Genomic DNA, 15,866 nt, shown 5'->3' on the forward strand with positions numbered 1-15,866 from the left:
GGGAGAGCAGGAAAAAGAACACATAGCCATGTATTCACAAGGGTTTAGGCTCAGAATTCACGTCACCATGTATGGACCTCAGAAAACCCAGGGCAATAATTAAAAACATTGCCAACGAGGTAGCCTTTTAGCACCTAGCAGAAACAAGTGCTCATTCTCTGATGCACTTTTATTTTGGCTTCAGAGAATTCCCACAAATGATATTCCAAGGAGCATGAATTCACCAAAAGTAAAAGAAAAGCTACCGTGAGTCAGAGTCAGCTGAAACAAATGGCCAAAGAGGGCAGAGGCTGGAGCTAACAGATACAGAACATACAACACATATGTTAGAAAATAAGAATCCTGAGGGACGCCTGGGGGCCTCTTGATTTCAGCTCAGGTCATGATCTCAGGATCGTGAGATGGAACTCCATGTCTGGCTCCACACTCAGTGGGGAGTCTGCTTGGGATTCTCCCTCCCCCCACCTCTCTCTCTCTCTCTCTCTCTCTCTCTCTCTCTTTAAAAATAAATAAATAAATCTTTAAAAAAGGGAATACAGAAAGTTTGGCAAAGGAATAAACTTTTAGAATTAGATTAGGGGAAAAAAAGGACCAAATAAAATGTCTCGAAAAAAAGTGAAAATTGGATTTGAAGCCCAATACAGTCACATTCCTGGGTGGCCCAGTCAGTTAAGCATCGGACTCTTGATTTCAGCTCAGGTCATGATCTCAGGGTCTTGGGATCAAGCCCTGCGTCCAGCTCCACACTCAGTGGAGAATCTGCTTGAGGATTCTCTCTCTCCTTCTCCCTTTGCCTCCTCCCCGACTCATGTGCTCTCTCTCTCTCTCTCTCTCAAATAAATAAATATAAATAAATAATACAAATAAATACAAAAAGATCGATAGATAGCAGCTTAGACACAGCCAAAAATAGTGAACTGGAAGAAAGGTCTGAAGCAATTGCATTCAGAGCTAGGTGGAAATTATGGGTGAGAATATAAGAGATGTGGAAGACTGAGGAGGTCAAATCCTTAATTGAAATTCCTGGGGGTAACAGAGGCCATGGGGTAGGTGCAATATTAGAGAAGGTGATGGCTGAAAACATTTCTGAAGCACATGCAAAAAAATCAGTCTTTAGATTTAGGAACCCGAATGAATCCCAAACAACACAAAAAAATTAAATCCCCACCTGGACACAACACAGAAAATCTCAGAGTACACATAATGAAATATCATAAAAGCAGCTGCAGAGAAAACATTACCTACAAGGTAACAGCAATTAGACTGACGATTGTTTGCCAGTGGCAATATTAAAAGGCAGATGAGAGGCACCTGGGTGGCTCAGGTCATGATCCCATGCTTCTGGGATCGAGCCCCGCATCGGATTCCCTACTCCGCAGGAAGCCTGCTTCTCCCTCTCCCACTCCCTCTGCTTGTGTTCCCTCTCTTGCTGTGTCTCTCTCTGTCAAATAAATAAATTTTAAAAATCTTAAAAAAGGCAGATGAATATTAGTGTTAAATTAGAATTCTGTTTTCAACAAATACCTCTCAACACATTATCTTAAAGAGGGCAAAATAGTTTTTTTTTTTAATTCAGGGAAGCTATATGATTATCTTTAATGCTAAGAAGACAGAAATTCAGCGCCTTCTGCTTACTTGAAAATGAAAACCGAATAAACCAGGAATAAGTTATAAACTCTCTGAGCATAGGGACCCTCTTCATCACATAATCATATACGTAGAAGGCACTCAATAAAGATCTGCGTGAATGGCCTTCCTTTGGCCTGAGAGTGACTATTTACCAGCAACCAGCAGGTATCATCGATGATAGTAAAATGTTACAGGCATTCCTATTAAAGTATAGAGCGAAATATGAGTGCCTAATATTGCCACTGTTGTCTAATGTTGTACCTGAAATTCTACTTGAGAGAAAGAAATGATGACTATGAGAAGGAAGACATTACTGATTTTTAAATCAATGGCATCTCTTATTCATACAACAGAAATTAATCACCTGGAAAGCTATGAGAAGTCATATTTAGAGATTTGACCTAGAAGAAATAAGGCATATTTCCTATCCAGGAGCTTGAACAGCATCCTTCCTCAGGTTTTTGTTCAAAATCAAAAATATATAATGGTATTCATCCAATGGTATAAACCTACTAGAAACTTGAAGAAGAATCAGGGTGGCTCCTGCCTTCAGTTTCAGTGGTAAACAGGGCAGCATATTTTGGCTATAATGGGTATAAAGGAGCAACTTTTCAATTTTATCTGAGCATCGTAGTGGGGGGATGGGGGCACGGGAAAGAGCCATAAAATGCCTCCTAGGTGAAGTGATCCTTAAATTGAGTCCAAATTCATGACTAAAAGGCCACGTTTTAAAGAAAAGATCCTTAATGTGAATTGTTATCCTCAAATAGGTAATTCATGTGGCCATCTTTACATTTCACGACTAGAGTGAAAGATGTTGAAAGGGGAAAATCCGTCACTTGACAGATTGTGTTATAAGCCAAGATCAGGAGGCTTTTATTTTGGGGAGTTAATCATACCGAGTGCTTATATAGATGTAGCTTATAAAGAGATGTCTGAAGAAGTCTGTTCAGTTCTAATCTGATTATCCTAATAGGTTTAGTGGGTACAGTAGTTGACAATGGCCTGCTATTAATTAACAAATAGTCTTTTTATTTTTAACTTGAACTTGAAGCTCTGATTAAACAATATGATTAATTAGAACACTTGAGACTTGGCCTAAAATTGATGACTTTGGAGCTCTAAAATCATTGTGTTTTTTCCTAAGTGAATATGCACATAATTCTCTCTCTCTCTTTGGGGACATAGGGAACTGCCACTCTGTGTCATGCTTGATGGTCTCCTCAGGACCCTCCCACTTCTCATTTCCATGTAGTTTTTGTATCTTTCCTCCTCTTAGAAACATTAATCTCCTGCCCACACCCTACAATTGCTTCAATAAGGTCCTTTTGGTCTTTTGAGGAAGCCTTGCCAATTCCACTTCAAACAAATTTATGATTAACTAAAACAATTCTTTCTTTTCTAGGATTGTAGAAATCTATAGTAGACGATTACAAGGTAAACTTTTAAACTTTTATTTACAGAAAAACATTTTTTTCTTAAGGAAAAAGTATTTTTTGTTGTTCTCATTACACATGTAATACATATGACTTACCAAGGTCAAAACCTCATAGGAATATAACCTAGAAGAGGAAAGTCTGCAGTGTTTCAAGCCTCTGGAAGAAATCATTGTTGTATTTGCACATTCCTTCATATTTTGTGCATCTACCAACATTTTAAAATCAATTTATTATATTTTTAAATGGACTCATATTGTATGTAATGGGCTTCACTTTTTTCCCCTATTTTTTTTCACTTAATAAATCAAACATTTTTTTCCCACATGCATGTAACTATCTTATTCATTTTGCTGGCTGTTTAGCATTCCATTGTACGACTGTGCTGGGGCTTGATTTAACCAATCCCTGCTCTAATAGGTATTTGAAAATTTTGTCAGTTTTATTCAAATAGATGCGATGCTGCAGTGAACACTCTTAATATGCTTTCAAAGACGAATTTTTTATTCAGCACAGAGACTGCATTGTTTAGGTTAGATTCTTCGTTTTCAGCTTTACATACAATTCAATAATTGGGTTTAGTGCCCTTGTTAATCCTGTCGCGAGCTATTTATTCATCTGCATGGAGGTGCTTGTTACCAGTTGGTCTTCCTGCACGCCTAAGAGGCAGTTGTCATTCTTACCCACTTCCTGCAGTGGTGCTGACCTGCAGGTGAGGGAATTGAACAGCTCTCTCCTGTGGGCGGCAGACAAAGCAAACTGGTAAAAGCTGGTGTGTCTTGGTTCTGAAGCCTCACAGAAGTCTGCTTTTTAAGATTTCAAATATTCTAAAGACAGTGAATATTCTAAAGACCGATGTTTGTGTCAGACTCTTCAGCGGAGCTTCTTGTCACCCCCACAGTTCAAGAGCGGCTGACGAAACAAATTGCCATAGCAATCACAGAAGCCTTGCGGCCTGCTGGAGTTGGGGTGGTGGTTGAAGCAACGTAAGTCCCTATTTGTCCTTAATAATGTCATCGTGGTGCACGGAAATGGTATTTAGTGCTGCTCTGTTTTTCCAGCACCAGGTGATGCCACATCATTGACACTGTCACGTTTTCTGTCTCTGACCTGAAGCTTTTTTTACCTCTTGCATTTACTGTGTGGCTGATACAGGAACCAGAGTACGGGAGACTGGTTTTGTTTTGTTTTCAGTGGGGTTGGTGGAGGTTTTGGGAGTCATCAGCCTAAGCGTGGTGATTTGTGCAACCAGTAGCATTTTATGTCTTCTCTTGATTTCTTCTTTGGCTCTTTGTTGCTCCAAGCAGACTTTTCCTAATATTTTGTCACACATTTTAAAAAATGGAGCTAAAACTGGGTATAAAGGGCACCTGAAGAAACTTCTTTAAGTTAGAATGAATGATGAGAATTGCACACATCTTGTCCATTCTTCTGACATGGCATGAGCTCTGTGCTGTGCAGGTTGTCCAGCTTCACCAGGTTGCTTACGCGCACTGGGATCACTGTTCCCTAGATTCTGCCTGGTGACACCAGCATACTTCAGTATTTCTCCAAATACCTAAGCTAATATTGTGCTGTTTGGGTCCTACAGACGGAGCAAGTGAGAATTCTGAATTTCTTTTTATCCAGAAGGTATTTTTATTTCTGTGGACCCCTTGTATTATTTTCACCTAGGAAGAAAATTCCCTTGTTTCCCCTTCTGCTAGATGCATCAAAGATTCAGCCATTGCTAAGAATAAGAGCTATATGATAAGAAACATAAATAAAAGTTTTAGGTCACATTTGTCTAAGAAGTGATCTTTGGATACAGTTGGTAGCTGTGAACTCAGTATAATCAGATTTAATTTTTTGGCCTGCTTTTGACTTTAAAAACCAAACCAGCAACTGTCTATTTCTTTAAGCCACCTCTGTTGTTTTGTTTTGTAGACACATGTGTATGGTAATGCGAGGGGTACAGAAAATGAACAGCAAAACTGTGACCAGCACGATGTTGGGTGTGTTCCGGGAAGATCCAAAGACTCGGGAAGAGTTTCTAACTCTCATTAAGAGCTGAACTTCAGTGTGTGTCATGTGCTTTGAGGATCGTGCCACTGATAGCGTTGTTTGGTCTTAATTGTTTGTACATTCCATTTTCAATTGTTACAGATGTGAACTTTATTCCTTGTCACTAATGGTGTTTAATAATTATTTATAGCAAATCAAATAAAAATAATTAACAAAGGGGTGAGCCCTCTACTTTCTTCTTGCCACCTTTTAGTGGTAACTTTCAAGGAAACTGCCCATAGTGTAAGTTACATGCACAAAACCACTGCCATTTGGATAACCTTGAGGGTGCTGGGAAGGAAGAAAAATACAAGTATTTTGTTCAAATACTGTGGTTACTGGGTTCATAAGCATAGGAATGTTGGGAATGGGGAAAAACTATGTCCAATATACTATCTCCCCCAGATGGTGTAGGGCGTAAAATAATTTTTGTACACTGTGCAGCATCGCTCTGCAAACTCAAAGTCCAACAGGTTTCACTTTAATCACATTTATTAAACTGCCAGCGCACTTTATTTTTTATAAATTTATTTTTTGACTATCCAGTTGTAACATTAGTCACCAAAGGCAGGTGGTGGAATATCTATGTTTTTGATTTTGTGAGTTAAAAAGGCACATTTCTACTTTCTATTCTTTTTTAAATTCAAGTACAGGGAATTAGTTCCTATTGTTTACAAGTGTATTCTCAGGTCAACACACAGGGATTTAGGCATTTAACTCTCTGTGCCTTGATGAGAATATCACACCACTTAGAGTGTAGATACCTTGGCCCTTTTTTAAAAGCCATTATTCTATGAGACTTAAGTATTCACCCTGCAAGTAACTAGTCCTCACTGTTTTACCTTTAGGAGTTTCTTGCAAGCTTACTTTGTGTATTCCTTGGAGATGCCTCAAAACTTTTTTTTTTTATCTTAACAAATATTTTTCTAAGTATTTTCAGAAACTTTTGAGAATGTCCATCATTTCCAGGTCTGCAGAACCATAGCTTCTGTGAATAGGAAAGCATGCAGAATGAACTGTGGACTGCATTGTGAGTGATAGCCAATGTTCAATGAAAGCTACATTATTGGTATCTGTGAAAATGCACTGTAATTTTCTGGAATTACTGGAAATTATTGGAAGCCCCCATACTGGTTCCTCTTGTGCTCCATATGGGTCTGGTCTTCAATATAACTGTTCAAGTGGTATACAGGTCTTCTTGTCCAGGAAGCTGTTGCCTTATTAATGACTCCTTAAAATTTCCTCCACTAGGGCAGTCTGGGCCAAATTAAAATAAACAACAAAAAAACCCAACTTCCCTGCAAAAACAAAACCACAGTCATTCCATGGAAAAGTCTCTTATTTAGTTGACATTGTGCTCTTCAAATTTATTCCATTACCTTAAGAAGAATTAACTATAGTGATTACTATAACCTTGAGAGTCCTGTCTCTGCCATTTTGATGTCATTTGCCTTATGATGGGACAAGATGGCAGAAGTGCTGTTTTTAAAAAAAAAAATTCTTCCCTACTTCTATTTCCTATATTTTTCTATATTTAGAGTTTCTGAAGTACAGTGGTAATTTATTTTGAGTTCCTTTTAAAATCTAATGTGATATAAACATTATCCTGCTTAGTAGACATTTAGAAGTAGAATTAAACACTCATGTTTGGTATTTTAAAGTAAAAACAGATGTGACTTGGAGGACCAAAGAAATTCTTAGCTATAAATTCATCTTTCTGAGATCAATTGTATTCCTTTTTAATGAGTCTCTGTTCTAACATTGCCTGGAAGTGTTCTCATAAAGGTCTAATGTATCTACAGGCTGTTGTCTTATGGGTAAATGCAAAGTAATAACCTTGTCTGTTTTACTGTAGTCGGTAGTACTTTAAAATTACCTTTTCATATCCATGGCCTCGAGTCCATTTTGGGGATTTTTAAGAATTTGATGCATTTAGGTATCCTGTTCAATTAAATTGTTTGAATTTAATGTGTGTGTATATCTATTCCTGAATTTGGTTCTATTGAAATTATTAAAGTGTTATAACTTAGTTTCTTGTGGAAGTAGTTTCTTTTTGAACCATTTTTATAACTGTACCAATAAATTAGATTATTTTAATTGTATTCTCTTTACCAAAGATACCCATCATCAGGGTTTCCCTGCGTCATCAAGCTATTAGAATATAAATCCCAGTGGCAGTACAAATTAACCTGGGGTTCTCTGTCTTCTTTTGGTATTTGGTTTGGGTAATACTGTCCTCACCCTCTGGCTGGTAAGGGAAGAGAAGGTCTGGGGTGAAAGCGAGGAATCTGAGTGGCCCTCATGTCCTTGCTGTCCTAAATCTAAGTTTGGGAAACTGCAGCCTTCTGAGAACTGGCACTGTTTCTGTGTGGGAGCTATTGGAGAAAAAAGAGCAGATTGGGGCAGGAAGCCAGGCAATGCAAGGAGTGGAAGAGAGTTTCCCTCCTTCTTCTAGGGAAGAGCCTGCCCTGGACAAAACTTCCGAGTAAGTGTGAAGGTTTTGCTGCCTCTTTTTTGTCCTGGTGACCTCATCATTCCCTCCTTTGCGGTGTTCTTCTCCCTATTTTCTGCTCTACCTAGGCAGAGGGCCCTGCCCTCACTGATGTCAGCATGCCCAGATGTTAGGGTCTGGAGTGGTGTGCTGCTCCTCGAAGGACTTTGTAGACTGTTGGGTAATGAATCTAGTCTCCCAAACTAGGAATGCTTATTGAATAAACATTCCTAAAAGCACAACTCACAAGTGTCAGTAAAACAATGAGCTGCTCAACTAAGTGGAAGAGCAGTTGGAAACACCAAAGGTGTTGAGCATGTCATCAACACAGAACACTTAAATTCACACTGAAGGGCCTGGGTCCCCTCGCTGATAGAAGAGGAAGTCTCAGTAGATGAGCTCAATGCCAAGTATAAATACCAGATAGCCCCAACCCTCCAGAGGCATTTGCTTTATTTTAGTCTTTATTACAGAAAAAAAATATATAACAGTAGACAGTACATAATTACATGACCCCCATGTACCCATCACCTGGCTTCAGTAAGTCTCAACTCATGACCATCTTTATTCCCCTGTACTTGCCATCCCTGCTGGATTATTTCAAAGCAAATTCCAGATATTATTTCACCCATAAAATATTTCAGATTAAAAGGAGAGGAATCATAAAAAACCCATTCATTATCACACAAAAAAATTAATGCTTTGTAATATCAAATATCCAGTCAGCATTCAGTTTTTCCCTATTGCCTCATAAATTTATTCATCACTTATTGGAATCAAGGTACAGATGAGATCCATACATTACAACTGGTTGATCTGGGTTTTTTTTTTTTTATTGTGGTTAAAAAAAACCTCATAATATAGGGGCTCCTGGGTGGCAGAGTCAGTTAAGCACCCAACTCTTGGTTTTGGCTTAGGTCATGATGTCAGGGTCATGAGATAGAGCCCCCCAGTGGGCTCCACGCTCAGCGGGGAGTCTGCTTGAGATTTTCTCCCCCACTCCCTGCCCCTCCCCCTGCTGGTGTGCACTCTCTCTAAAATAAATAAACCTTAAAAAAACCCACAAAATTTACTATCCTAACCATTTTTAAGTGTACAGTTTGTAATAACTATATGTATATTGTTGCACGACAGATCTCTAGAACTTTTTCATCTTGTAAAACTGAAACCTTATATCCATTGAACTCTTTTTCTCCCTCCTCCCAGCCCCTGGTAATCACCATTCTACTTTCTGTTTCTGAGTTTGATTACTTTAGAGTCCTCATATAAGTAGAATCATGCAGTATTTGTTTGTTTGTTTTTTTGTGACTGGTTTAATTTCACTTAGCATAATGTTCTCAAGACTCATCCATGTTGTAGCATATGACATGATTTTCTTCTTTTTAAAGGTTGAATAATATTCCACTGTATGTATATAGTACATTTAAAAAAAATTTATCAATCTATTGATGAGCATTTATATTGCTTCCATGTTTTGGCTATTGTGAATTATACTGCAATGAATATGGGAGTGCTAATTTATCTCCTCAGGAAACTGTTTTCAATTCTTTTGTATATATACCCAGAAGTAGGTTTACAGAATTTCTATATTCTCTCTATATGATAATTCCTCAAAACTTTTTGAGGAACCTCCATTCTGTTTTCCACAGTGGCTCTACCATTTTACATTCCCACCAACAATGTACCAAGTGTTCCAATTCAACACATTTTTGCCAAAATTTGTTATTTTCCAAATTTTTTGGATTATAGCCATCCTAAGGGGCATGAAGTAATAGTTCATTGTGGTTTGGATTTGCATTTCCCTAATGATTCGTGATGTTGAGCATCTTTTCAAATGCATATAGACCATTTGTGTATCTTCTGAGGAGAAAGTCTATTCAAAGTCTTTTGCCCATTTTTTAATCAGGTTATTTTTGTTATTGAGTTGTGGGAGCTCTTTATAACCCCTTATCAAATAGATAGGTTGCAAAAATTTTCTCCCATCTTATAGATTACCTTTTCACTCTGTTAATTGTTTCTTTTGCTGCACAGAAGTTAAGTTTGATGTAGTCCCGTTTGTCTATTTTTGCTTTTGTTGCCTATGCTTTTGGTGTCATATCCAAGAAATCATTGTCCGTTCCAATGTTGTGAAGATTTTCTTCTGTGCTTTTTTCTAGGAGTTTTGTAGTTTTAGTTCTTACATTTAGATCTTTAATCCATTTTTAGTTAATTTTTGCTTATGGTGTAAGGTAAGGGTCCAACTTCATTCTTTTGCTTGTGGATGTCTGGTTTTCCCAACACCATCTGCTAAAGAGATTCTCTTTCCCCATTGAGTAGTGTTGGCACCTTTATCAAAAATCATTTGATCATATACATGTAGATTTATTTCTGGGCTATCTCTTCTGTTCCATTGGTCTATATGTCTTTATGCTAGAACTACACTATTTTGATTGTTGTAGCTTTGTAATATGTTTTGAAATCAGAAAGTGTGAGGCCTCCAGCTTTGTTTTCCTTTCTCAGAATTGTTTTGACTATTCGGGGTCCTTTGAGATTCCATATGAATCTATTTTTTTTTAAAGATTATTTATTTATTTATTTGACGGAGAGAGACACAGCGAGAGAGGGAACCCAAGCAGGGGGAGTGGGAGAGGGAGAAGCAGGCCCCCCACTGGGCAGGGAGCCCGATGTGGGGCTCAATCCCAGGACCCTGGGACCAGGACCTGAGCCGAAGGCAGTCGCTTAACAACTGAGCCACCCAGGCGCCCCCATATGAATCTATTTCTGCAAAAAAGGCTGTTAGGATTGCATTGAATATAGATTGCTTTGGGTAGTATGAATATTTTAATAATATCAAGTCTTATAATCCATAAACATGAGATATTTTTCCATTTATTTGTGTCTTTAATTTCTTTCATCACTGTTTTATAGTTTTCACTGTACAAGTCTTTCCCTGTCTTGGTTAAGTTTATTCCTAAGTATTTTATTTTATTTTTTAACAGACTTTATATATTAGAACAGTTTTACGTTCACAGTAAAATTGAGTGCAGAATACAGAGATTTCTCATATACCTCCTGCCCCACTCATGTGTAGACTCCCCAAATATCATCACCCCCCCATCACCAGAGTGGTGCATTTGTTACAATTGATGAACCTACATTGATTGACACATTGTAACCATCCAAATTCCATAGTTTGTATTAGTTTCACTCTTGGTGTTGTACCTTCTGTTGGTTTGGACAATATAATAATACAGTATAATAATGTGTATCCACCATTACATTGTCATACAGAGTAGTTTTGCTGCCCTAAATATCATCTGTGCTCCATCTATTAATCATCTATTTTATTCTTTTTGATACTATTTTATTGTAAATAGAATTTTCTTAATTTCTTCTTTGGATTGTTCATTGGTTGATATGTTTCATAAGTCTGTTTAAAGTTGTAGATTCACCTCTTTCTCCCTTGCTTTCATACTTCCCTGACAATTTATTTGGTCATTTGCTTTTGGAGAAGCTCCATATGTACCCCACGAAATGTCAACAGCTGGGATGTCTGTGGCTGTCTGAATGAAGAGAAACTTCAGCTGAGCAGAGGGAAAGGGGTTGCTCTCTTCTACAACATTCCTTCATGCCCTTAAACTCCTATTCCCGAGATAGCCTGCTCTGCTCAACCTTCAACTTGGACACAGCTCTTTTTAGTTTTGTACCCTCCCAGGTAGGGAACAGAATTTATTCCTCTTTGGGGTGGGTTGGGCTGGGTTGTCTTTCCCTTCTGGATAGGCTTCAGTTTTAAACATCTACCACATGGTTTTCTTGGCTTCAGTGTGGTGGGTTCCTTGGCTGTCAAGATTTTGGTTAAGGTGGATGGGTTATTATAGGACTGGAAATAGTGAATCCACCAAGACTTGACATCACTTTTTGAGGGCTGATCCCTGGAGAATTCTGAGGTTTGGCTTGGACAGTAGGAGTGTTTGGGTCCCTGACTGCAGTTATATTTGTATGGCCCTCTGAGTAAGGATATAAGGCAGGCTCCGGCTGACTGGGGTGGAGAAGGAAGTGACACACCAGGTCTTGTGTTTAAGCAGCTTCTTGTATTCTCTCCCTAACGGTGTAGTTGTGACTTGTTTACAAATCCTCTTGGGAGAACTGGTAGCAAATGCCTTACGCAGCCCTAATACACCCATCCGCTTTTCCTCCTATTTCTACATTTTCCTGTTTGGTTTGAGCAGTGTGTCCACAACCCTGACCTTCTGAGAAATCCTTTAACTTCTGGAACTGATGTGCTGCCCAGAGAGACGTGGCTTGGCTGTTGGTCAGTACAGAGAAGGCTGTGTTGAGGGAGTCCTGTGATGAAATGCCTGGGCATGTATGGAAACTTCCTCTGAGGCCATCACACTTAGGCTTTGTTGATTTTCTCCTGACTTTAGGATGATTGTCTTCTCCCTCTTTTTTTTTCTGGATTTTTTTCTTATTTGAAAATGTGCTGAATGACTAGACAAATGGGATAATTTTCTAATTTGTCTTTTTTGTGAGGTTTCCCATTATATGTGTGATGATACTAATCTTTACAGTCATATTCTATCTTGAATGATAAATTTCTTTTTGGGGATTTTTCTCTTTGCAGGGCCGTTTCACTTCTAAAACCTAGGGATAAACTGAAAAGAGACAGAAAAGCCAGTAAATTAAAAATCAGTTTAAAACAACTAGCCGGGACCGTAGGATTATTTCATATTGGTCATTTGGAAAGTCACATTAACCAAAGACAACTAATCTCAGAGCAAAATTTCTCATTCTCATTTCTGGGTTGAAAGTTGATTCTCCTGAAAGTTGGTTCACCTGTGAGCTAGGAGCGTGTGAACTTGAAGTCCTTATTCAAATCTTATTTGACCTTGTCCTGCTTAGCAGTTGTCAAAATCACCTCATAATGAAGGGATAGGAGGAGAATGACTTCCTATGTCAGTGCTTGAATATTTTGTTAATGGGATTTCTGTATAAACTTAATATTTAGAAAATAATCATAAAACAAAAAGGGTCTTGTGCATTTGAAGTATAGGTAGGTCAACAATGAATTCTCATGGCCTTTTAAACTAGAACACTATAAAAAAAATTAAAATCAAGGTTAAACCCTGAGTCCTGAGAAATGATAATTTGTTTCCTGCCTTTGGAGATGGAAGAGAAATTTTCCAGATGGAAGAGAATTTTCCAGATTTAACAGTGGAGATGGAGATGGAAGAGAAATTTTCCAGATTTAACAGTGTATGTGTATGTGCACATGTGCATGCCTACCCAACGTTAAGTCTGGAAAAGTTGTTATAAGGCACTTTTTTAAAAAATGGGGTATAGTAAACTTTCAATAGTACTTCCCACGGTATTATTTTCTCAACAATTTTTTTAGTAAAGAACACTTCTATTTTATCAGGGAGCAAGTTTGGGCTCCAGGAGGCTTAAATAACTTGCATCACTGTCATTGGATTAAAGAGCAGAGGTTCCTATCTTGATTCTCCATCTGTTGGTCTTTCTATTAACCAGTGGGCCCAGGCCATTAGATTACTTTTAGCTCATCATTGCAGCTGGTTAATCTTTTCCAGCTGACCTCTGTAATTTTGAGCCCCTATTGTTTTGAATTAGAATCAGATTTTTGAAGATGTTTACAATTGGCTTCACCCTTTGAACTCAAAAGTGCTTTGGGGGAGTAACTTTAAGATAGGACTCTGAATTGGCTACCTGTATAGTTCCATCTGGTCGTAAGTCTTAAATGCTCACATTTTTAAAAAATTATTTTTTTATACTGGTGATATATGTACTTAGCACAAAATTCAAATAGCACAAAATGATTTTAAGGAAAAGTTTACCTTTACTTCTGCTCTTGAGTAAGGCAGGCAACCTTTACCACCAGGGATATTTTATGAAATGCTTTACTATTATTGCAAATTGAAAACCCTTCTTTCCTCCACGTAGGCTGACTGTTTGTACTTCTAATGGTAAAATGGGTGGCTCTAAAGTGGTGAGTGGTTTCTGTAACTATCAGAATGTAAGATCCATTAAGATTATTATTTGTAGTGTTCTTCTTAGATCAACATTAAGATGCCTTCTTGGAAAATTTTTTAGCAAAACTTCTGCCAAAAAATTTGTCCACTTTACAGAAATTTGACCATTTCAGCAAAGAAAAGTGCTTCTGATGAACTGTTTTAAAGCAGAGGCTCTTTAAAATTTTTTCCACTTTTTATCTTTTTTGAATAGCTAATGCATTCATTTGCACAAAATTTAAAAAGCATGAAAGGATATACAGTGAAAAGTCTCTCTCCGCAGCCACCTAGTTCCCCTTCCCCCAAATTACTGTTTTTTACTACTTTCTTAATTCCAAAAATATTTAAGGCACATACAAGCAAACTCTCTCACACACAGAATTATTCCTATATTATAATATATATGTTTGCTTATTTGAATCAGGAATTCTTGACGATATGTGCCCATCAGAACCACCTGGGGAACTGTTAGATAATACATGTGCCTGTACCCTATGAAGACTTATTTGGTATTTGTATTTAAAAAACAATGCCCTTGGTTATTCTGGTGTGCTCCTCTGGTTGAGAACCACTAAGCTAAGATATAACTATTCAGACCCATGGGGCACATCAGGAAGCCACTGGGCCCAAGCCCAGGTGATTTGGGCAGGAGAACAGCTGCATGGATCACTGTGAGCTGTGAGCAATCCGTTCCACCATCCACGGTTAAAGGCATCTGCAACCACTCAGCTGATAAGTCTAAAGGTAAATTGCCCCTTAAAAGGGACTGTCTCCAGATTAATATAATAAGTGCTGCAATTACCTGTGTATAAATAACTTAATTCTCTGGTCTGATTTTTCCAAATATATCTTACATTTTCCCTTCTGATTTTTTAGTTGGTCATGGTAGAAAACTTAGAAAATACAGTAAGGTATAAAGAAAAAGACTAGTTACCCATAATTACATAGCCAGAGATAGCTACTGTTAACATTTGTTTTATTTTACTTTTAACATTGTGTAAATAATGTAGGCACACTCCTGGAATATTTAAAGCAAATTCATCCCAACATTATTTCATTTCATCTGTATTTACTTCAATATGTAACACTAATGAACGAACGGCAAGGAAGCACTTAAAACACACACACACACACACACACACACACACACACACACACACTACTACACCCAACAAAAATCTACAATGATTACTTAGTATCATACCCATTCTGCACTGACCTTTTTCCAGATTGTCTCAAATTTCTTTTTAGAGTTCATTATTAACACTTCGATACATACTCTTCCAGCCTTTGTCTCCTCCTTCTCCCCTAGTAACTCTCTGTAATTCTTTGGATACTATAAAGTACACACAGCCTTTTCCTCTCTTGGTATCTTATCTTGGTACATCTTACAGCTTTGTGTAAATGGCTTTGTGACATTCCATGGTAGAAATATCATAATGTACCGCTCATTTCTATATTGAAGGACTTTTAGGTTGTTTCCGTTTTTTTATTATTATAAATAATGCTATAAGAAACATTTTTATTTCCCAAGAATTAGGTTCTAGATATGGACAAAAGTTCCCCCCTTCTCTCTTCCCCTCTCCTAAGTTAACAAAATGGATGACCTCACTTGACTAGTCATGATAACTCCCAACCCCTGCAGTGTATAGATATCCTCTTAGAGAACTGTCTTATAGCTAAAATAAAATACACGCTAATTTCTTCTTTTACCTAGGGACACCCTAGGTAAAAGGGTGATTTATCTTGGCAGGTTCACATTTTTTAAACAGACTATTTTCTTGAGACAATTGTAGGTATACAGGCTATTGTAAGAAACATTACACAGAGAGCCCTTCTATATTCTGCAATGGTTTCCCCCAGTGCTAAATTTAACAAAACCATCATACAATATCACAACCAGGATATTGACATTGATACAATTTACTAATCTTATTCAAATTTTCCCCATTTTACTTGTACCTGTGAGCATGTGTATTAAGGTTTAGTTATAAACATGTGGTTTGGTGTATCCACCGCCACAGTCAAGATAACTCAGCAGTTCTAACATCACAAGGATCCATTGTATTGCTTTATTATAATCTCACATTCGTCCTCTTCACATTTAAAAAAAAAGAACTTCTTGGAATCTGAGTTCTGCATTTTGATATTCCTGGGGTCTTTAGTCCTTTTTAATGACAGTATAAGAAACCACAGGTCATCTTGTTAAAATAATAATAAAAAAAATCACTAGGGCATTGTAAGGAAGACCTTGAATTATGT

The 15,866-nt window shown here is 37.7% G+C and overlaps 1 protein-coding gene across 3 annotated transcripts in view; it reads left to right on the forward strand.

Annotated features, from left to right (window-relative positions):
• Nucleotides 1–7,137, forward strand: part of GCH1 (GTP cyclohydrolase 1) — a 47,400-nt gene extending 40,263 nt beyond the window's left edge. The window contains exons 4-6 of one of the 3 annotated variants that reach the window (XM_027570757.2): nt 3,035–3,066; nt 3,967–4,051; nt 4,992–7,137. In XM_027570757.2, coding sequence (XP_027426558.1) covers nt 3,035–3,066; nt 3,967–4,051; nt 4,992–5,118 — 244 coding nt within the window. In that variant the 3' untranslated portion in view covers nt 5,119–7,137. Of the gene's footprint in view, nt 1–3,034; nt 3,067–3,966; nt 4,056–4,991 lie in introns of those variants that run through there. The other 2 variants (XM_027570760.2, XM_027570759.2) reach the window with 2 other exon arrangements.
• Nucleotides 7,138–15,866: the final 8,729 nt, after the last annotated feature.

The sequence above is a fragment of the Zalophus californianus genome, chromosome 6 (genome assembly GCF_009762305.2).
Source record: "Zalophus californianus isolate mZalCal1 chromosome 6, mZalCal1.pri.v2, whole genome shotgun sequence".
In the NCBI taxonomy this organism is placed as follows: domain Eukaryota; kingdom Metazoa; phylum Chordata; class Mammalia; order Carnivora; family Otariidae; genus Zalophus; species Zalophus californianus.